This window comes from Hakea prostrata, chromosome 11 (genome assembly GCF_041222555.1).
Source record: "Hakea prostrata isolate BN-2017 chromosome 11, UWA_Hpros_2, whole genome shotgun sequence".
Classification (NCBI taxonomy): Eukaryota; Viridiplantae; Streptophyta; class Magnoliopsida; order Proteales; family Proteaceae; genus Hakea; species Hakea prostrata.
Window position 1 is genome coordinate 21,533,731 of NC_142610.1, and position 23,141 is coordinate 21,556,871.

Genomic DNA, 23,141 nt, shown 5'->3' on the forward strand with positions numbered 1-23,141 from the left:
TTATCATTATTTTTTGGTTTAATCAAGATTTAAAAGATTATAAACCTAGAATTAGAGCCTATTATTAGGTAAACTCTTTTATAGTATGCCTTAGAAAGGAAATTGTTTAGTTGTTCATAAATAATTAAATAATAATTAAAAATATTTTCATAAAATAAGCATAATGCAATCATGAGAGGGTTTACAATGTTCAATAGAAGAAAACTAAACTAATTATATAAATAACCAGGCTTGCACGTCATGCTAGCAACTTTAAGAACTGCTCATTCTTTGTTTGCTATTAAGGTCTACGGATATCTCATACATAGTCTAAAACCCGCAACATGTAGCATTTAAAAACCCAAAAAAATATTAAAAAATATACTACAATATAAAAAATCAGGTAAGAATTACTTAGTATGGCAATAAACAAAAATATAGAGAATCTTATCTGATGTTTATTCTCTTATATATGTATTTTTTTCTTCAAGAAATGATAAAAATTACAAAATTTTCAAAGGAGGAAGGCTAGTGAAATTTACTGTGAGAGTGGATCTAAGGGAAAGTCCAGATGTTGAAATTTTCAATCAAAAACCTCAAAAAGTCAAGCTGAAGGGTCCACACAGGGTGGCAATGAACATGATTACAGTTAAAATTTCTAGTTTTCTTGAATCAAAATTTGTAATCTTGCTGCTCATGTGAGTCTGATTTCAACAAGTCTTCACCTATCTTCTGACAACACATTGACAACCTAACATCCCACCAAACACTCTTTCTCAAGGCAAATATATAATTGATATGATATGATGGTGGAAGTAAGAACAGTAATTAGTTTGCAAGGGTTGAAGTTGAAATAGTAAGGTGAAGGAGAAAGAGAAAGAGAAAGAGAAGAGGAAGGTGATGGGAATGAATATAATTCATTTTTAGGTCTTTGTCTCCTTTCCCTATGTCTTCTGCAATCCCTATTACATATACAATGTAGATTGGGAGGTATTCAACCACTAGCTTTGTCTATACACATTGTATCTATTCATAATCAAAGTGTTCATATTCCCATTCATTAGGGACCAAAGAATGTTTGTGAGACATCAAAAGAGGTGAAGGCAATATAATACTTAACCCAAGTAGTTTGTTGTGGAGCAGTGTCCACCACACATTTTCTTTTGTTTTCTCCTACAAAACAAAACTTGGGAAATGTGGAACATATAAAAATTCATATGTTGTTTGTATTTAGATTCATTCTATGTTGAAAGAGAGTAAAGTACATTAAGACCATTCTATGTTGAAAGAGAGTAAAGTACATTAAGACCAAGGAGGTCATAGGTTTAAACTCTATTCCTTCTACACCTTTCTTTCAGTTCTTGTTACCAAGTTAAGTATATCATATAACGAATCAAGCTGATCATATGAGTTATACATGATAAATGATATCATAGTAAGAATTCAATGTCTGAATCATCTACATCGAGTTGCTTGGTTCTTCACATCCTTTTGACAGTTGGGTAGATGCCATCTGTATTCTCGTATTCTCAACTATCAGATGATGCACGTATGCATGACTAAATTGGCTTAAGGACTCAACTTGTTATGCGAACCATGAACTATGAATGCATAAACCAAACTCGAGGTTACTAAACTTCAAACCTCAAAAGAACAAATATATAATGTTGAAAGAAATCTTAGCTACTATTCTTAAATTATTTGCTTTCCTTTTTCGAATTGGAAGAAAAGTTTGAATTGATTATTCTTTAATGGTACTACAATTAGTATAACTAAATTTAATGGTAAGATTAAATACTTAAAAGGCTATATGCATTTTGTCTCTATTCTATAGTTGGTGGTTATAGGCTTTGAATGCCAAACATTAATTGGGGTCTTGCCACGTGTCAAGGAAGAATCACAGATATTTTAATTTAAATTAAAAACGCCATCGTGGAAATTAATTGATTCTCTAGACAGATGGACACTTAGTGTCCTTCTTGGATTACACGTCATCAATCAAGAGTTGCAAACCAAGGAGATTTCAGTAAATTGTAGCCGCTCAAAATATGGTTTGCTCCATTTTGAAGAAAAATCAATTTTATTTATTTTAAGTTGGTTAAAATGTGAACATAATGTTTTCAGCCGCTGAAATTTAATGAAATCTACCTACGTTGTATGCATACAATGATGAACACTACAGGTAACCTCCAAGTCAAACTGCACAAGTGAAGACGGATCCAACGTCTGCACTTCCTTCACAATTCTCTATTGCTTACTAGAAGGCAAATCTACATGGGCCCCACTAAAGGTCGCATTTTTTATTCATTTATTGTACACTTAAAAGTTTAAGTCCACCCTATTGTGTGGTAGAGAAATGTAAAGAAAACATAGACGGACTTATATCCATTAGGGTAGATGCTCTAGACTCTTGTCTGGATTGGATATCAATTACCTTAAAAATCAATACAATACGGTCCACGGATACGGATACGGATACTCTGTTTGAGCTATATTATAGGCCCTATCAGGGAGACTGAGAGATCGTAGGCGCATGTGCCGCCCACGTGCGAATGGGTTTTTAGTTTATTTTTGAAAATTCTTAGACACGAAACACGAGAGAGTATAAGAATGGTCGAAATGAAGAAGAATAGAATAGAATCACTAAAAAAGAGAAGCAAAGAGATGAAATTCTCTCTCTCTCTTTTGTCCAGAGCTCTGAAATTTCTATCCAATCCTTGCACACTTCTCTTTCTTTTATCAATTAATCTCTGCAAAGGAACAGTAGCAGAAGATCTGCATTCTTCATTCACACACATTCCCTTGTTAAAGTTCCCATTTTGGGAAACCAAAGCTCTTTCTTTTCTATCCTGACTTGTTCCTGTCTAGCTTCTCTTTTTGTGCTCTTCTCTTCCATGAAAAACGCAGGAAACGAAACCAGCAAAAATGGTTGAAGATTCAGTGACAACAGATAGAGCAGTTGAACAGGTTCTTCACTTTTTTTCTTAGAGAAAAAAGAAATTTTTGACAAGAAAATTGTATATGTGTCTCGTTTTTCTTTTGTTTTTTGAGTTTGATCTACGTAGATATGATCTGTATTCGGTGCTATATGCTTCTAAGCAATGCAATTCATTGATATTGTTTACTGTTGTGTTTAAGTTCATAATGCAACTGTGATTGGCTTTTTCTAGTTTCCTTTTGAGGTTCTTAAGTAATTTTAATGGTTTTACCTCGGAATGAGTGTTGAAATTATTAAAATGCTTCCAAATTCAGATTTTAGCGTAGAAGAATTTTCCATCTTTGGTGTTAATTCCTCTTCTGGTAAGAACTTTGGTGTTAATTCAGTAGGTCCAGTTTGAACTTTCGGACTTCTTTCCCTAATTTATTTCTTTTGAGTATTATGAAGTCCCCAAGCGGGGTGGGAAATTAATGTTTTGGTAGAAATTCGTATTTTATGAGGTTTATGTGGCTTGAGTAACAGCTGTAATGCATGTAAAATTGGCAATGTTTTGTACTGCTAATATTTAGTATGGAAAGCACTCTATTAATTTTCACTAAAAAAGAAAGTAATCTATTACTCTCTATGCATTTTTGGCATCACAATTTCCACTAATCAAGAATCTCATCGATAGATAGTTAGCTTGTGCCTCTGTGTTGTGACTGTTCTTGTTTTTCATTTTCTGTTTTACTTGTTCCTCCTATTTCTACTTGTGAAGAAATCTGTCTCTGATAAAGCATCTTGTGCCTTGTGTAGGCAATTGTTGCATTGAAGAAGGGTGCACCTCTTCTGAAGTTTGGTCGAAGAGGGAAGCCAAAATTCTGCCCTTTTAGGCTATCTCCGGTACTGTCATTACTATGCTTTCTGCAGATGATAAGTTTCTGTAGCTTGAGTTTACTAAATTCCATTGGTATTAACAGTTTGTAATTATTTTCACTATGAAGTAAAACCCTTTTGATGCATGTATAGTCTATGGAAGCGTCATATCATCATGCTTGTGTGTCTTAACTCGTAAGAGATATTAATATATTAGATATTGTACTCTTTCTCCAATAGATGATTTGAATCTTGTTTTTCGATTTTTTCCATCTCATACCTTATTATTGTTTATTACTTCATGTTTTTCCCTCCGTCCACAATCATTTAGGAGTGTTAAACTTCAGTAAGACTCAAACAATGAATTGAACTGGAGGAATCATGACCTCCCTATCATTCACTCCTTTTCAATCTTAGTATGTAATTAATCCAACTCTTACTCTACTGTTCTTTCTTTCTTTCTTTTTCTAGGTTTGTTCCCTTGGGGATGAAGAAATATTTTGTCTACATATCTTATTAATATATATTTCTTTAATTTGTTTTGGGCTTCAGGATGAAAAGCTTTTAATATGGTACTCTGGTAAGGAGGCTAGAGAATTAAAGTTGAACTCAGTTACAAACGTTATCCATGGGCAGAAATCTGTAAGATAACTTAATTCTTACTAGTGAATTTGTAAAGGATACATTTTCAATCAAATACTCTTTTTCCTTTTAATTACTTTTGGCTGCATATTTTTTAACCAAATGCTGCAGGTAAATTTTCAGAGGCACCCTCATTCAGAGAAGGAATTGCAGTCTTTCTCAATTTTCTATGGAAATGGTGCACACACTTTAGATCTGGTAAACTTTTTCCTTGTGATCCAATATTTGAAAGTGTCTATTTTTATCTCATTAACTTATATTGTTAGTGTAAGATCTTTTGCTGTTCTGTAGATATGCAAGGATAAGGAGCAGGCTGACTCTTGGGTTTTGGGATTAAGAGCCTTGATGTCAAGGGCTGACCACTCCAAATCTTTGAATTTGTGGAGTCGCCGAGGAACAAAAACCTGTGCCAATAGTCCAGCTGGTTATGCACGAAGAAAGAAAGATCTTGGAATACTGGAGGTTTCCACCAAAGTTTCTAAGGTTTGGAAGACATCCATTTTTTCCCTTTGTGAAAGGAAATTCTGCATTACCAAGTAATGTCACAATCATACAACCATCCATGTTGCACACACATGACAGTGGAGTTTATCATATGTAAGTTACTGTACCTGTGAGATATTGCAGCCCCCTCTTCAAACATGATGTTCCTATCTAACCATGTATCCAAATTTTTCCGATAAGATTTTTCGACTGCCTTGTTCATGTGCAGAATCCCAACGAATAATAAGTGTCCAGTTCTGCATCTTTGGCTGGACGTAGTCAAGGTGATCAGCTAGTGAGTTGTGGCCTCAGTTACTCAATGAGTAGATAGTATTTATTAAATACTTACAAATATGTATCTTCAAATATGAAGGAAAGCTTTAAAAATAGAGTTAGTCTATCAATATTGAGATTAATGGTTCAGAATACTGGCAAAATAAATCACTTATACTTCCAAGCTGGCCAAAATCCCTGGTTGATGCTCAAATTTACTAATTTACCCTTCATATGAAAGATAAATTGGTTAGGATAATATTATCCTCATTTCTACGACAGTAGAGTTCATCTTATGGCAAAAGAATTTGTCTAATGATAACTAAGCTGCTGTCTAGTCTAGATTGACTATATTTATTTCGATGCATCAGATATGGTCTCAGTTTGAGCTTTCTATCCCATATGATAGTAATCAATCATGTAGTAGCATATCATAAAAGGATTAAGGCCATAGGGAGGTTCTCAATTCAAGTAGACTGTGATTAGTTAGTATGACCTAAGGTAGAAAATTCAATCATTAAATTGGTTGCTCTTAATTTAATGCGATATTAGCTAACATAGTTTTATGTGTGGGAGTATGGTAACCTACGTTCACCATCCTCAAATATTAATATGCACAATAGCTTGATTCTGTTTTCTTTCCCATGTTAAGGTGCACAGTTTATGCGGGAGTCCACGTTCACTGGAGGAGAGGTGTCTTTCAGATGGCTTGTTATTTTCTTCCGAGAACTTTTATTCATCAGCGCCAAGAACTTTGTCAAACATTCAGTGTGTGATGGATACTGTATTTCCAAATCCATTGCATTTAGAGCCCGAGCCGGATAATCTGAATAAGAAGAAAGAAACTTACAACAGCACTGGATATCATAAGAATCTCACTAACGCGGTTGGTCCCGATGCTCATTGCTTTTCAATGTCAGACAAGAATGATATTTTGAGGGATGTGTTTATATGGGGTGAAGGGTTAGGAGGAGCTGTGGGGGGTGGTGTTGATAGATGTGATAGCCTAAATCAAGCTCAAGCTGATTCTTTGGTCCCCAAATTATTGGAATCCACAACAATGTTAGAAGTGCAGAAGATTTCTTTAGGAAGGAAACATGCTGCCTTGGTTACCAAACAGGGTGAAGCCTATTGCTGGGGAGAAGGAAGTGGGGGAAAACTTGGGCACAAAACTAATATAAATGTGCCTGATCCCAAAATTGTTGAAGCCCTTAATGGAGTTCATGTGGAATCCATTTCTTGCAGTGAATGTTACACGTGTGCTCTGACGCTTTCTGGTGAACTTTATATATGGGGAGAAAGCAATCATGGAGCAGGCTTCACTGGAGATGGGAAAAATAGGAGCAAGTGGCTGCCTAGTAAACTTTCTGGTCCACTGGATGGCATAAGTATATCAGGTGTTGCATGTGGGGAATGGCACATGGCTATTGTTTCCTCCTCAGGACAGTTATTTACATGTGGAGATGGGACATTTGGGGTTCTTGGACATGGCAATTTGCAGAGCATTTCCCAACCAAAAGAGGTTGAATCCCTGAAAGGGTTACGGGTGATGACTGTTGCATGTGGGCTGTGGCACATGGCTGCTATTGTTGATATCATGGCTGATCATTTCAATACTAGCATTTCCAGTGGAAAATTGTTCACATGGGGTGATGGGGATGAAGGAAGGCTTGGGCATGCTGGCCATGGGAAGAAACTTCTACCAACTTGCGTTGCACAACTTGTTGATTATAATTTTCTTCAAGTATCTTGTGGTGTAACAATGACTGTTGGACTCACGACTACAGGTTTAGTGTATACAATGGGAAGTAAGAAGCATGGGCAACTGGGGAATCCACAGGCCAGAGATAAATCAGTTACACTTGTGGAACACAAACTCAAGGGAGAGTTTGTAAAGGAAATCTCAGCAGGATCATATCATGTAGCAGTCTTGACATCAGGGAAAAGAGTTTACACATGGGGGAAGGGTGAAAATGGGCGTCTGGGACTAGGTGATATTGAAAACAGAAACTCTCCAACATTAGTGAAGGCTTTGAGAGATAGAGAAGTAGAAAGCATTTCTTGTGGATCCAGTTCAACAGCTGCAATTTGTTTGCATAAATCTGTATCCAGTATGGATCAATCAGTCTGCAGTGGCTGTAGAATCATATTTGGGTTTACCAGAAAGAAGCATAATTGCTATAACTGTGGCCTTTTGTTCTGCCGTCCATGTAGTAGTAAAAAGGTTACAAATGCTTCTTTGGCACCAAACAAAAGCAAGCCCTTTAGGGTCTGTGATTCTTGTTTCAATCAACTGAGGAACAATGAATATTCTGATATAGTACTAAAATCAGAAAACCCAAGCCCAAGACTGCCTCCACGGAGGCCATGCTCTGACTTCAAAGTAAGCAGTGGAGAAGTGATGTTTGTATCGGGTTCATTCTCACCCAAACTTTCTAACCAAGAGGAAACAAAGCGTATTGAGGAGCAAACTTCCTCAAAACATGGGGGCAATGAGCTCCCTCTACAAACTGGTGCACCTTTTTTGTCTACTCTACCAAGATGGGGCCAAGTCCCTATTCCCCTGTCATTCAGAAAATATGATAGAGAAAACTCTGCAGCATTTCACCATGTCTCCAGAAATGTATTGTCTCCTGCTCCATCTGTCCGTTCTCAACAGCTGGTCTGTGAATCAGAATCTAAATTTCCAACTGGTATGAGATTGAATAATGGCTTATATGAATCAGAGAGGACCCTTGCTGAAGAACTTGAGCATTTAAGAGCTGAGGTAATTATTTTAGTCATTGGGGTCAAAAGTCTCATATATATATATATATATATATATATATATATATATATATGTTATGTTGTTTTGCATTTTGCTTCTGTATGGTTGTATGTGTGTTTGTGTATGCATGTGAATTTGTGCATGTTTATTTGTGTCTGGTGGTTTGAGTTAGTTTGTGTATGTCTGGGGAATTGGTCCTGTTTTGAATATCTACCACTGGATGGCTGACAAGCTAGGGAACATGCAACATAAGTGGAACAGTGATTGCTAGTTTCTATATCTTCCAAGCGTATGACAGAATGGCCATCTGTAATTTGATGTTATTCATAATTTCCTACTTGCTACCTAAAAAGTGTGGACGGTTTCTTTTATAGTCACCCTGCGAAAGTTTTCAACACTAATAACTCTGTCTTAACCCAACTTAAGGGGTTGGTTACATGGATCCTTGGCCTCCAACCAGTTCTATTTGTGTTCATACTCGACAAGATCCCTAAACTATGCATGTCTTTTCTCACCACTTCTCTACAAACCACTCTTTCATACTGGAGAATACACAGGCTTGTTTTGAACATTGCCATGCCACCTCAAATGGTTGTCTTTCATACTTCCGAACCAACTCTAATACGTTTGTTTCTTACTGAAAGGATTTAATATTTAAGTATAGAAGATGCTATTCTTTTGTTGTTACCTTGCTAAAATTTAGTATCTAAAAGTGTTTAAAGTGATCTAATTAGAGAAATTTAGGGAGCAACATAAAACGTATACATGAAGTAAAGAGCTGGTAATGGAAATTATGTTTCATGGAGCAGAGGGGAAAAAAGTAATATTGCCCAAAAGAAAAGGCAGAATGTCAGAAGATTTCAGAAAATGCTTCAAGAGTGGATGGTATCTTCTGTTTTATTTATTTATTTTTAATTTTCTCTTCTTATTGTAATTAAATTGACTGTGTGATTTTTGTTATGCATTTTTTTAATACTATTTCTACAATAGAAGGTAGCTATCTGTCTATATGGTTTTCATTGCATACTGCGTGGTAAAACTGTATTCTAACATTTTTCTCCCTTTCCTGTTTTTCCTATCATTTTGTTTCCTCTCTTTTTAGTTACTTGCAATGTTCAAGCTAATCTGTGAATCTTCCCAAAGCATTTGTTTTCAAGTCTTATCAATCAACATTATGGAGTAGAAATTTCTTTAATTTTGTGTGCCTCATCATTTGGTACTCGTTGTAGTGGCCATTTTGTAATCTCATAGTGCTTGTTATGTTGTAGCAATAAACATGTTTGTTCATTTTTCTTCTTTCTTTCTTTCTTCTTTTATTTTTTATTTTTTTATTTTTATCAGTTCATGACAGTATGACAATAGCTGATTCCTTTATATATGTTACTGGATAACTCTAACTAGCCTTCCATTTCATGATATCATATAAATGTTTTTATACCCCTAGTCCTTTTTTTATTTTTTATGGTCATGTTATTTGATAAATTCTGTTATGATTATGCTAACATTATTTTCTTTCCCTACTTGATGAATCACTTCTTTATTTCCTTCTAAACGATCTTTCATTTGTTTATAGGTGAAGAATCTTGAAAAACAGTGCGAAATGAAAAGCAGAAAAATCCATGAATATCAGCAACAGATTGAGGAAACATGGTCAATAGCTAGGGAGGAGGCTGCTAAACGCAAGGATGCAAAAGAAGTTATTAGAGCTTTAAAAGCAAGGGTAACTTTCTTATATGGACTTAGTTTGGGTTGATATAATGCTTAAACATTCCTGATTCTAGTGATTAGTAAGCTCCAAATAATAAGATAATTTGGGCTATTCCTTTTTATATTGTGCATGGATATGATACCAGTAGAGAAGATAAATTCTGTTACCACTGGTGATATGACCTTGTGATCGGACTAAAATGCCATCATTTATTGTTGCCCTACATTATATTGAAGGATTCAGATCTCTATCATGAGGATATTCTCTCTTCACCATAGCTGAAAAGAAACTCAGTTTAGGATGCATACAAGAGTGATAGATACAACATAGCATGGTATATGGTTCCTAGTGGTGTACTGATATTGCTGATATATCCATGACATTATGGTGCAATAGAAGTAGATGTGGCTGTCATTAATGGGATGGAAGCATATATTGGGGGTCATTGTCTTTGACATGTTCTTCATCGAGAAATTACTTACCGATCCATAGTCAGAATAGCAAATTATCGTCAGCCAGGAACTCTATGTCACAGCCAGGTCCATTTTCTGTTAATAGAAAAGTCTGTTTTCGGTATAGAATACAATCTTTTTCCACACCGTTGGATTCTACACAAAAATATTGGAGTTTTTCATCCAAAAGTATTCCATGAGGAATTATTATAAACAAATTTTCTATGTATTAGACTTGATGGAATGGTTATGGAATCTTCTCATGGACTGGACACAGTGTAGAAACCTTTGGGTGGACTTGTTACAGTTTTTTTCATCGTGGATTGGTTGACTCTCGGGACTTTCGTCCTTGTTTTGTTAGATCACTACTGCAGGCAAATTTTCCTTTGGTGAGTTGATGTGAAGAATTTAGATATAAAATTGAGCAGACTAGGGCTCTTTTTTCCCATCCCCCTTCCTATATACAGGTTTCTTATTCTAGGATTGCCAATGCTTAATTCATTTTTGACTTGCAGTTGAGTCCTTACCAAGTGGTGGATTGCTAGCAACTGTAGACGATGGAGTGGAATGGTGGAATAGACTATTAACTATATAGCTTCTAGCTGAGATTGGGCTTGGATGATCATTTTATGTTCCCATTTTCTTTTTATTATTCTAGCGCAGTTATTTATTATGATTTTAAAATTTTTATGGATGATCATTTTATGATCACCACTACTAAAGTACTCTTTACTATGATTTTAAATTTTTTACCAGTAAGTGGTTCAGTTTTTAAAGGTGTTCTGTATGGTTTTTCCATCTTATTCCTGTTAAATTAAAATCAATTCAATGGAAATCCTGAAATAGTTCTGGGCTATTTTCACGTGGTTTAGAGGAAATCCATTTCAACTATTTCACTCTTCTATGAATATGTGTTTGCTACCACATGGCATTTTAGGAGTCAAGTCCATTCATCCATGTCTAATGCATCTAATATGTAGAGTGCAGTTGAATCCAGTTTGAGCTTATCCACTGAATTAAATGATGAGTTATGTACTCTTCCTTAGTAGACTTAGCTTCCATGGCTTTATGAGTGGTCAGAACCGCACCTATAATATTTATGTATGGGGAAGGATATAGTTGCACCTGGGGGTTTAGTGCTATAGCTTGTTTCTGGACATATCATAAATTCCTCGCTAATGTATTAACTAAGAGGTTCTGTTGCAATTGTTCATGCCACCTCAAATGATTTTCTTGCAACTTCTTTTATATCTACTCCTAAATTGGCTTTTTTTTCTTTTGTTGTTTCCCTCTTTTATCTTTTATAGTTTTCTCCACATCTTTCTGAACATCCTCATTGCAAAATTAGATAAATTTACTAATGAACTGCCAGTGAACGGCAGTGATGCTATTATCAACTTACCATTACTGTAATGCTTACTATGTCACTTGTTTATGGTCTATTTTGAATCTCTGAGTATATATTCTGTTTTCAAGGTTGGTATCTAACCCCGTGGGAACTATGCACTGTGCTCTGAACCCATTAATGCAAGGATCTCATTGTTGACACATACTTTCTACAATGCAGGTACTGGTCATGTTGGAAAAACATTCAACTACCATAGAACCAAACATTTTCTCTGCAATTGGCCATCGAGGTGATGTTTGTTCACATCAGACCCTAGCAAACTGTACAGATATTCCAGAGTTAGATGCAGCAGATCCCCCTTTGCTTGTTACTAGTCAATCGCTACCCCCTGTTGCTATTCTTAGGAACAGGCTAGGTGATCCATGTAGCTCACCTTTGTCATCTTGTGATACGCTATCTAGTATGTGGGCTCGAGACCTGTGTCACAGCTCTACTAGACCCGTTGAAGGTTCACAAGTTGGAAGGACAGATTCTAGACAAACTGTTGCTAAAGAAATGAAGAAAGAGTGGGTAGAGCAAGATGAACGTGGTGTCTATGTCACATTAATAAGCTTGCCAAGTGGAAGGAATGGACTGATTCGTGTTAGATTCAGGTAAATTTTCCATCTCATTTCCTGCAAAGCGAATTTATGAATGGATGTTACCTTCATATACCGTGCCTAAGTTGAAATGCTTAATTTGCCATGATAGAAATGGTACTATCTCTCTATTCCTTTAAATGCATCCTTTGTATCTAGCATGATTTGGCATGATCTAGCAAATCACATTGATCAACTGTGAATAATTATTGCAATGAATTTTGCAGCTGTCATGATATAATTCTAAATTTCCCTTTTACGTATCAAAACTTCCATAGTTTCCACTCAATTTGAATCCTATATAACATGGAATAAGTAGTAATCATATTTGTGTGTTTTGCAGTAGGAAGAGATTCAATAAAAAAGAAGCTGAGCAATGGTGGGAAGAGAATCAGTTGAGAGTATACGAAAAATATGATATCGAAAGGCATGTCAAGGATCACTGCTGAACTCAATAAATACAAACGGTGCTTGCCATAGTCACACTGGTGCTGCAGCATGGATAAGCCTTTTGCTTATTCCATGATCTTTTCCACCTTGAAATTTAGGGCTATGAAAAATGTCCACTAAGAGAGAGATGCTCCAGAGGAGTTTTGGGATGGATAACAAAAAGATTCTCATGTTATTCCTTTTTCTTTTTTTGGGTGGGTTTTTTTTTCCCTTGGGGTTGGGGGAAGAGGTGGTTATATTCAGGCACTAGGGCTTCTCTGGATGGAGATCTTATGGTTAAGTTGTACATAATATAATAACAAATGAAATAATCTCTCTGATTTTGAAAAACAAAAATAGTTCCCTATCTTGTGATAGAACAGGAGAATCTGAGGTAGAATTTAGATCCGAGACCCCCCCTACAGTCACACTCCCTTTGTCAATAATGGAGGGAAAACTTTCTGGAAAAAAAGATTTTTTTTTTGAGGAACCTGACACTTTCTTAGTTCTCACTTCAGTGTGGATGAATTATCCAGCTTCCTGTGAGGAATCTAGACTTCCTAAACTTCTGAAATACCATTTAATGCTAATTGACTGATGTATATGGCTTGATGCTAGTTTCACAGAAGTTTTGGTTTCTTGAAGATGCAAGTAATGACAACAATTGCCACTAGGAAACAATATGATCATTTACAGCTTGGCCCAACAAGTTGAAGCTTTGGTATCTGGAAAAGCCTAGAAGTAGTCAGAGGATCTTGGACTCAGAGGTGTTACAGTTTTTCCTTTTCTTCTATAAAGAGAAAGCTGTTGAGAACTTGTTGGACATGAATAGATGAAACACATGGTTCATCAAGCACGAAAACAAATTAATGTTGAACAAGCACATGGTTCAGTTTCCTGCTGAGAAATTGTTGCATATAAATCATAGAACATTCATAGTGCAGTTGTGTTTGGTCTTTAATATGCAGGATGAATCAGAGCTTCACCCTCAAGAAGGAATGAATCAAGTGAACAACTGGGTTCTTTTCTGTTGGTCCTTAAATTGCAATAGAATTGAATCCACTTATGGTGCTAGATACAAACATCATTGTTACCTTAAAAGATAAATGACAGTTACCTCCTCTCAACAAACTCCATGAAAACCTTCTGCAAAGCATAGTCATCACTCTTCCAACTCAGAAAAGTATCTTCACAAAGTGTGTCATATTCACTACATCAAGGATCGATCGATTGAATGAGCTGATGATTCAAACCAATGCCAAGTGATCTCCTTGTCCATCCATCTCTGAATAACCAGAGCAGATTGAGAGAACTCGCCAGCATCGCTATTTTAATTACCATTCGTGGCTTTTTGAGGTTTTCATAATCTGGTTTTGAAACATTTGTTCCGGCACATGTTTCGGTTGAAAATGTCCGGCGTTTGGATCGTCAGCATTGTTTTGTTGTTCGTTGAATATTACGGTGGTCGGTGGACTGGTGGAGGCTTAGAAAATTTGCCGGCAACCTGAAATCCTTGAGGGCTTGTGTATGGGGGTGGGTGGCTTGGGGAAGAAGATGGGGACAGGTTTGTCATTTCCATTTTGTTTGAAGTCGACCATTTTTGTCGCAACTCAACAGATTTTATTTCACAAACGCGCGGTAACAATCGTGAGCTTCGTGGAAGGAAATTTATCGAAAAATGGATCATATATTTTTTTGTAGATGTAAATGGTTGAAATTCATTTATAAGTCACATTAAAGACTTATGATTAAATTTTAAAAAAAAATTAATGTGACTTGTAAGTCAATTTGATATGACGTTAAGACACATGTCACACATCTACAACCAGAAATAAATATGACATTAGTCCTTAGCTTCAAGGATATGTGAGCAAATATGAGAAAGTCAAGGGAGGTTTAAGGAAAAATTTTACACGGTAGCACTAGCCCTGTTAGTTCCCTATGTTTTCTCACCCCACAATAGTTATGGGCTCACCTATAAATATTAAAGAAAAAATCTCTATGAATTTTATATGGGCCTCATACTATATTGTATGGTTCGAAGATATCATTGGAATACTTCTTCTTCTTTTTTTCCGGTATTTGAGGTTCATCCGAGCAAGCTTGCACGCACCTTGATTACATCCTCAGGAGATGCTTGTCGTCCGCAAGGGTCAAACCCATGACCTCTCCACTGAGAAGTATGAATCTTACCACTCTACTAACCCTGCATTGACAAATTGGAATACATTGTTCTCCCTGAATAGGAACAGCTGCTGAAGGTTCTTCACTTACTTGAATAAAAGGGAGTCTATAGATTAGCTCCCCTCGGTAGAGTACAATATGCTCTCCTAATGCTTTTAAACCACACAGTAAGACTAAGGAGTCACTCATTGAGATTTTTACTTTTTATTTTTCTTCTAAATTTATTGGTGGCCCCACCCTCGTGTTGTTAAAAAAAAATGCTAACTAATATAATCCGATTATGTCGGGATTTAAGTGTCATTTGACCAATTACAAGGGATGTCATTGTCATTTTATTTTACGGCGATTAAAAGAGTCAAACTTCTGCACTTACTTCCAGCTAAAACTTGAATTGTGAAATAGACATATCAACGGACTTTATTTATTTTTGGTAAAGACATATCACGGACTTTAGATACCATTTAACCGAAAGTCATTGGTCGCTAGCCTCTGAAATTATAAAAGCTCTCTTTTTCCGACAATCATTAGGATCCAGCTGAAGCAAGGAAAGCGTTAGGTATCATTTCTCTCCTCGCAAGCTTCCAGCTTTAGCTTCACAGATTCACTTTCCTTTGTTCTAAATCCAAGCTTCGTTTATACAGTTAATCCACTGAAGCTTCGGCGAATTCTGTGCTCTATCCTTTTCTAGAGCTGTCATGGTGAGTTTCTTTGATAATACTTGATGGTTGCAGATTTTATTTTAGTATCTGTGCGCATTACTACTGCCTATTAGAACACTCAATGTAGATTCAGGGGTTGAGTAAGCTCCCAGGACGCAATTGGTTATGAGTTTTCAGTCTATTGAAAAGCTCTATGGACACAATTGCTGATAAATTGCGATATATTGAAGCTGGTTTCATTTGGTTACTTGGATAACTATCAGTTTTGATTTTGGCTTATCTTGGAATCCGAAGTCTAGTAGATTTGTTGACGACCAAGGAAAGCAGAGCTATTTTCTTTTGATGGAACAAAGAATTTAGAGAAATTTTATGATTCTTTGTTTTTCTTCTTGCTCTCACTTTACTGGATCTGTTTCCAGGTGGAGCAATGCATTCTAGTTTCTCTATACCTCAGATATGAGAACTCATTTCTTTGGTAAAAGACATTTTCTATGTGTATGCCTCCTTAGGGAAAAGAAGAAGAAAAAAATCCCTTTTCGTTCTTTTACTCGATTTATGTGAGTTTTTGTTGACAAGAATGGGCATGATCTTTCAGAAGTTCGATGATTTTCTTATCTTAATAAGTGACAGAAGCAAAAATCTCCCCCCCCCCCAAAAAAAAAAAAAAAAAAAAAAGACTTCAGATGGTTGATGTTTGTTTCCTTCTTTGGGCAGTTCGATTGATGGAATAGCATTGGTACTGAGGCCATTGTATGCGTCTCAGAATGGGTTTCCATCTCTTTTTTCTCATGCTGTACTATGTCCATGGGGTTTTAGCTCAAGATGTTGCAGATGCGACAATTGTAGTCCGGGGAACCAAAAGAATTGCCCAAACCAGCGACAATTTCATCTGTGCTACTATTGATTGGTGGCCTCCAGAGAAGTGTAACTACCAACAATGCCCATGGGGCGATTCCTCTGCTCTGAATCTGGTGAGGGTTTATCACGATTCATTTTTTGTAAGATTCATCGTTTCTCCTTAGTTAAGCAGAGCCAGCATTTTTAATTTTTGATACTCAGAAGTGATACTTGTTTTAATCTTCTTAGGACTTGTCTCATCCTTTGCTTACCAAGGCTGTCCAAGGTTCGTGGTTTTGACAATTTGTGTTTGTGTGATCTAAAAGAGTAATCTTCATGGTTTTTTTAATACTGTGAGCACTTATCTGCTGGTTCTGACTCTGTTGTATAGCTTTCAACCCGCTCAGAATAAGAGTTGGAGGAACTTTGCAAGACAAAGTTGTTTATGATGTCAGAAATTTGAATTCTACATGCCTTCCATTTAGAAAGATGGCTGGTGGACTTTTTGGATTTTCTGAGGGTTGTTTACCTATGGCTAGGTGGGATGAGCTTAACCGCCTATTTAATAGGAGTAGGTAAGTTTTAGTTTTCAGTATTTTAAGTTTATGTTCTTCTATAAGCATCTCTCCTTATGTAGGCTGCAGTCTATTGTTTATGATGGCTGCCTGAAGTAATTATCTTGTTTATTATTTTGACTTTTGATCGGAAATGAAAAACTTCCATTTCCATACCCAACAAAATTTTTGATGTTTCAAATCATCTAAGTTTTTTCAATGAGTTTTGATGGCTCTTCCAGTTTTTCTTCTCTCCAATTCATGAACTTCCTTTGTTTTCATCGAGCTGCACTAGTAGGCCTTAGAAGAAGCAGCATTGGTCCATGCTTACAGTTGAGGCTTTGTATTCAATAGTTATAAACAAAACTGCAGGTTTTGCAGTGCAGAAGATCCAAGGGTGAAGTTTCCAAATAGAGTTGTAGACTCTGTTACCACAAGCCTACTTGGCCATTTCCTTGTTTATTGTTTCATGAGATCTTCCCACCCTTTCTGTTTTGCATGTATTCTGTTTCTGCAAAACAATGTGCACTATGATCTGAATAATGTTGTTTTTAATTCTTATATTGTGTAGTGAAATCAGCACTAATTAATCAAATATGTAGTTTTGCATCTCCCCCCCCAAAAAAAAAAAAAACTCAGTAAACCTTGGCCTTTCATCCTTTTTTTTTTTAAATAAATTGGGAGAGTCATATGCTTCTATGCAGCCTAATACCAATGATCACCTGAACCAGTGATGCAGTTGTATTTTGGAATCTTTGATTGCAGAGCATTTGTAACTTTTGGTCTCAATGCACTGTATGGGAGACACCGAACCCAAAATGGTGTCTGGGTAGGTGCATGGGACCCCAGTAATGCTCGTGATTTTATCAAGTACACCATTTCCAAGGGATACCCAATTGATTCGTGGGAATTCGGTATTGCATCCTTTCTTCTTAACTATATACTTCTCCATTTTCCTAAATTGTGTTTCTTTTAATCCTAACCCATTGTTTTCCTCTATCAGGAAACGAGTTGAGTGGAAATGGGATTGGTGCGAGTGTTAGTGCTCAACAATATGGCAAAGACTTAATCAACCTTGATGCTCTTGTCAATAAATTATACGGCAAGTCCCATCCAAAACCATTGATTGTAGCACCAGGAGGTTTCTATGATCAGCAGTGGTATTCCAAGTTTCTTCAAGTTTCGGGGTCAGCTGTGGTCAATGTTGTAACACATCATATATACAATCTGGGTGCAGGTGGGTGAGGTAATATAATTTTTTTCTTATATTTATGTACAAACAGAAAAAAGAAGGAAAAAAAATCCATACCAAGACTAAAAAGTAATTAGACCTAGACTATGCTTTGCTCCACCTTTTGTTCTATTCTGTAGTATGAATGGGCAACATGTTTTTTGCCTGACTACTGCAGAAGGCCTTCCTCTGCAATCTACTTAATTCATGCCACATGGATTGATGGCAGACCTGGTTTGTATTGTCTTACTAACTGGTTTAAGCCACATATCGACTGTTTTATTGTTGATTGGTTCGCAGACCTGCCTAAATGGATGTCAGTTGAGAACCTAAGGAAAGATCAGTCATATTGTTACTTACCGTAGCTTCCTACTTGCTGGTGCTGTGTGTGATCATCATTCTCTTTTCAGGTAACGATCCCAAACTTGTTAATAAGATATTGGATCCCAGTTATCTGAGTGCAAACTCACAAACTTTCGGCCATCTGGAAGATACCATTCGAAAGTATGGTCCATGGGCTTCTGCCTGGGTTAGTGAAGCTGGTGGGGCCTACAACAGTGGTGGGCGCCTAGTGTCTGATACATTTATAAACAGCTTCTGGTAAGCATGATTCTGCCATTTCCTTGTGCTCTTTTCCTGTTTGGTTAGTTTCTAACTTTTTCTTTTCAGAAGATGAAAATTTTCTCGGGTAACTTTCATGGACAATCCCAGCATTTAGGCCTAAAGGAACAGCCACTCCAAAAGCTTTCAAAATCTCAACCATCCTGATGTTTAACATGGTTAACTTGAAATATCCATTTTGACCCCTACTATGTGTATACATATAAGCCAGTTAAATCATATTCTACCATTTCTTCACCATTAGAGACCTGCAACTCAGAGGGAGGTGACTATTGGAGACTTGAGAACTCAGCGTAGACTGTCACCAACAATCTCAGTAAAAGTGCTTCTCTCTTTTATCTGGGTTTGGTGAAGATCCTAACTGCACATTGTATCAGCCCCAGCATTTCTTCCTCCTAACCCAGCCTTTGCATCACCCTCCTGACCCTCTGCATCAATTAACCATTCCTCTGCCTCTAATAGATGATCATTTACAGAGAAAGGAAACAAGAGACAAGTGCTGCAATGCTCACAGAGTTTCTAATGGCCACAAGTAATTACAGCTCACACTATGCCTCAAGTCCTCATTCTGGAGGAGATCTTCCCCAAATGAAGAGTTTTACATCTTCTTCCTAGTCAAAAACAGTCTCAACAAATTCAAAATTTTCAGTTCCTGAATCCAGACCATAGCCCCAGAAATAAGCTAAGAAAATCCATATTGCAGAAGATCTCTCCTCTCGAGACCTCTAAATTCTGCCCTTCTAATCCACATGCAAGAAAATTTGGCCTCTGGACCTTCTCAGTGGATGGATGCTTTAGAAACAGGAGACCAGGAGAAGTTTCTTTCATGCAACGTGACTACGTGAGCAAAGGATGACCAAAGAACAAATCATCCAAGATTAAACCCCAGTTACAACTCATTTTCCTTTTATCCTATTACAGGTCTTGATGAGAAAGTTCCACCCTTTTACTCATTCCTCTTTTGGGAATCTCGTGCTGTCTCATTACTGCCAATCTCTGTTTTAGTAGCTTAAAGTTTCCTCCTCTGTTTTCTTTACTCTTAACACACTAGCTTTCAGAAGGGTTATGTGGAGAGTAACATGATGGATGTTATTACAGAGAGGGCAGCAGCTAGAAATGGTGGTGTTGCAGGTTCTGTTTGGGAGAGTAGAATGAAAAATGATCGAGTCAAAGATGGGATTTAGGTCTTTAATGGTGAGTAGATTTCTGAGGTTGGTGGTAGTGGTGGTGGTTGAAACAGAATCAGAATAGCGGACCAACTGGAAAGTGGGAGACAACTTTTGAGTCGAAAAATTTTAATGGAGTCTTGCAAGGTGCAAATCGTGTCTGTTTATTTTAATTAAGCTGGAAAAAGAATAATCCAGATCAGGAGAAAATAATCAGAAATGCACCGAGTTTCTGACTAATCCTCTTAAGTAACTTGGTGCATTTTTTATGCAAATGAAAAAATCAGATTTCAATTAAGGAAGACTGTATCTGATTCTCACAGTGGTCCAAACCACCCAAGGTGCTCCAGATTAGCAGAGAGTGGACCATCCAGTATGGTGAAAAGCAATAACTCAGTACTCATCGAAGGTTATCAATGCTGCAGGTCAGCTAAGATCCAGATGGGTGTGACTTTTGGACCTTAGAGTTAACCCAATGGTGTCATTACTTTACTGAAAAAAACCTAATGGTGTGGACTTTGTCATAACAGTTTTTGGAGTGGCAGTTCGTTTAGGCATATAATTTCAGGTGGTAACCATTAAATTTACCCAATTATCTTTTTATTCTAGCTAACAGATTTACTCAAGTATTTCAGGTACTTAGATCAGCTTGGAAAATCATCGGTGCACAATACCAAGGTATACTGTAGACAGACACTGATTGGTGGGAATTATGGCCTCCTCAACAGCGCCAGTTTTGTGCCAAACCCTGATTACTACAGGCAAGGACATTCACATTAGATTTTTCCAGATGTAATCTTGCTGAGACCACCTAAAACTATGCTTTGTTTCCCCTCTTATTTTGTGTGATTTGTGACTAGTGCGCTTCTATGGCATCGGCTTATGGGGAAAGGCGTTCTTGCTGTCGAGGGGGAGAGATCACCATTTTTACATGCTTATGCTCACTGTTCGAAAGGAAGAGTAAGGCTTAGAATTTGATCATTTTTCATTTTCCAAGATTGTTCAATAATGAGAGGATAGTCACTAAATAGTTTATCGTAGCTATTAGTATTCCTAGGATAACCATTGCTTGCATAAAAAGGGTGAACCCAGTGCCGAGGGCTTCCACACAAGTAGAGTCAGGGCAGTTTTCCCACACGGCCTTACTAGTAATTTTTGCTGAGAAGTTGTTTCAATGATAACCATTGCTTTCCTATCATATAAATATCTAACCTTTATCATTTTTCATGTTACAGGAAGGCATTACTCTCCTTGTGATCAATTTTAGCAACAGTACCGCATTTAGGATCACCGTCCAAAATAGTATGAACATCAACATGAAGGTAAGAGAGAAGACTATTCACAGGAATAATTCTTTCATTAATGGTCTTAAGAGAACGGTTTCATGGGTTGGAAGAAAAGCATCAGATGAGGAACAGTTGAGAGAGGAGTACCATCTGACTCCCATGGATGGTTATCTCCAGAGTCAGACTATGGTTCTAAATGATACTCCATTGAAGCTTACTAAGGAAGCAGACATCCCAACTCTGGAACCTGTTCTTGTTAATGTGAAGTCTCCAGTATCCTTGGCTCCTTTATCCATTGCCTTCATAGCTTTCCCCAACTTTGAGGCTCCAGCTTGCAGGTAAGGGAACTGGGCCAATATTAGGATACTGTAATTTGTATTAAATCACCCTCTATCCCCATCCACGCTACTCCCAATAAGTTTGAAAGAAATAAAAAGAAACAACAATAGAGACTATAGATTCATGGTATATTGTATTAATATGAGCTATCAATACCCAGTAGTTTCATAAGCTCTTCTGAAGAAAATAAGATATTTTATGATGCTTTTCTTTTTGTATTTTGATATGAGCATAGTACTACTTTTCTTGTTTCTTATCTTCAAAACAATTTATACCCAAAAAACGATAGGAGGCAAAAGAAATTTTAACATGTATTCGCTAGAAAATCTACCATGATATTTCAAATGACACACATTGACAGTTAATGGATCTTTCAAAGAGGAGTGCTTGAACTTTAGTTTGGATTGGATAAACGTCTGTACTTTCCTTATATTTATTTATCACAAAATGGAGGTGGGACTTGTTATAATCAACAGTGCAGACTATCACAATGGATTGGATCTGTGGAGTTCAAATGCTCCACCTTGTAAAAAGTGAAAGGAGGTGTAGAGGGGGCATGAAAAGGCCACACCCCGGAACCCCTACAATCTCACCAGAAGCAGGGCAAAGTACCAAGGCACCAACAAATTAGAGTTAAATTCAAATTGTAATGAAAGTCAAAGGATATTTAGATGGGGGGTTCGAAAGTGAATCCGCATGCGTAATGGCACGCTACAATTCTCAAACACAAAACTTTGGCAAGATTATTGAATCAGCAAGAATCTTGATAGGAGATGTACCATCAACCTTATCGGGGTTTAGTGGGGTAGACCCATTCAATAGTACCACATAAAAAGGTGGAGCTGAGGCCAAAGACATTTGCACGAGCAGAGTTTGGGGTCAGTTTTCTTATGTAGTCTTACCTCAATAATTTTTGCTAGAGGTTGTTTCGATGCCTTGATCTCAGAGCTACAACTGTGGTTCACCAACCGTTGTGTTAAGACCCACCCCTTTTAATAGTATCACATCACCCTAGATATTATCATCTATGGGGTTCAGATGGCATTCTTCTCTATAATTCAGCAAACTGCTTTATCAAAGAATTCTAGTATAGGTTATTAGACATTGAGACACTGAAGTATGGAAAACCGTTGAGTGGTACATACGATAAAACCCTACGTTTAAAATCCACTAAAAGTCAAGGTTCGAAAAGTCGGTCAATTTTTGGGTGTTGGTGGCTGGCGAAACCACCGAAACTTTGAAATGTTAGCAATATTTCATTGACATTTAAAAGGGTTAAAATGGGTTTGTTCTTCTGGTTCGCTAGAGATTTTTGCAAAGAAAAGCAGAGAGAGATTGAGAGATCGGTCAAAATTTGGGTGTTGGTGGCTGGCGAAACCACCGAAAATTTGAAATGTTAGCGATATTTCATTGACATTTAAAAGGGTTAAAATGGGTTTGTTCTTGTTATTCGCTAGAGATTTTTGCTAAGAGAAGCAGAGAAAGACAGAGAGAGTGCAAAGATAACATGGTGTAGAGAGACGCAGAGAAAAGTGAGTGGGAGAGAGTCAAGAGGGTGTAAAGAGAGATCTGCAGCAAGAGAGAACAAGAGAGAGATCGAAGAGATGAGAGAGAGAAAGACAGAGAGAGTGCAAAGATAACATGGTGTAGAGAAGATGCAGAGAAAGTGAGTGGGAGAGAGTCAAGAGGGTGTAAAGAGAGATCTGCAGCAAGAGAGAACAAGAGAGAGATCGAAGAGATGAGAGAGACCAC

The 23,141-nt window shown here is 37.0% G+C and overlaps 2 protein-coding genes across 2 annotated transcripts; both read left to right on the forward strand.

Moving 5' to 3' along the window:
* The first annotated feature begins 2,639 nt into the window (after positions 1–2,639).
* LOC149000843 (PH, RCC1 and FYVE domains-containing protein 1-like) lies at positions 2,640–12,879 on the forward strand. The gene is made up of 9 exons (XM_089139327.1): positions 2,640–2,946; positions 3,713–3,799; positions 4,325–4,414; positions 4,526–4,612; positions 4,706–4,897; positions 5,823–7,937; positions 9,511–9,657; positions 11,665–12,098; positions 12,427–12,879. The coding sequence occupies exons 1-9, from the start codon at positions 2,905–2,907 to the stop codon at positions 12,530–12,532; spliced, it is 3,300 nt and encodes a 1,099-aa protein (XP_088995453.1). The 5' UTR covers positions 2,640–2,904; the 3' UTR covers positions 12,533–12,879.
* A 2,298-nt stretch (positions 12,880–15,177) lies between these two features.
* On the forward strand, positions 15,178–21,740 carry LOC149000844 (heparanase-like protein 1). Its single transcript, XM_089140492.1, has 11 exons — positions 15,178–15,252; positions 15,338–15,394; positions 16,070–16,326; positions 16,442–16,478; positions 16,584–16,767; positions 17,512–17,660; positions 17,750–17,983; positions 18,388–18,577; positions 20,400–20,525; positions 20,625–20,724; positions 21,000–21,740. The coding sequence occupies exons 3-11, from the start codon at positions 16,108–16,110 to the stop codon at positions 21,390–21,392; spliced, it is 1,632 nt and encodes a 543-aa protein (XP_088996618.1). The 5' UTR covers positions 15,178–15,252; positions 15,338–15,394; positions 16,070–16,107; the 3' UTR covers positions 21,393–21,740.
* The last annotated feature ends 1,401 nt before the right edge of the window (positions 21,741–23,141 follow it).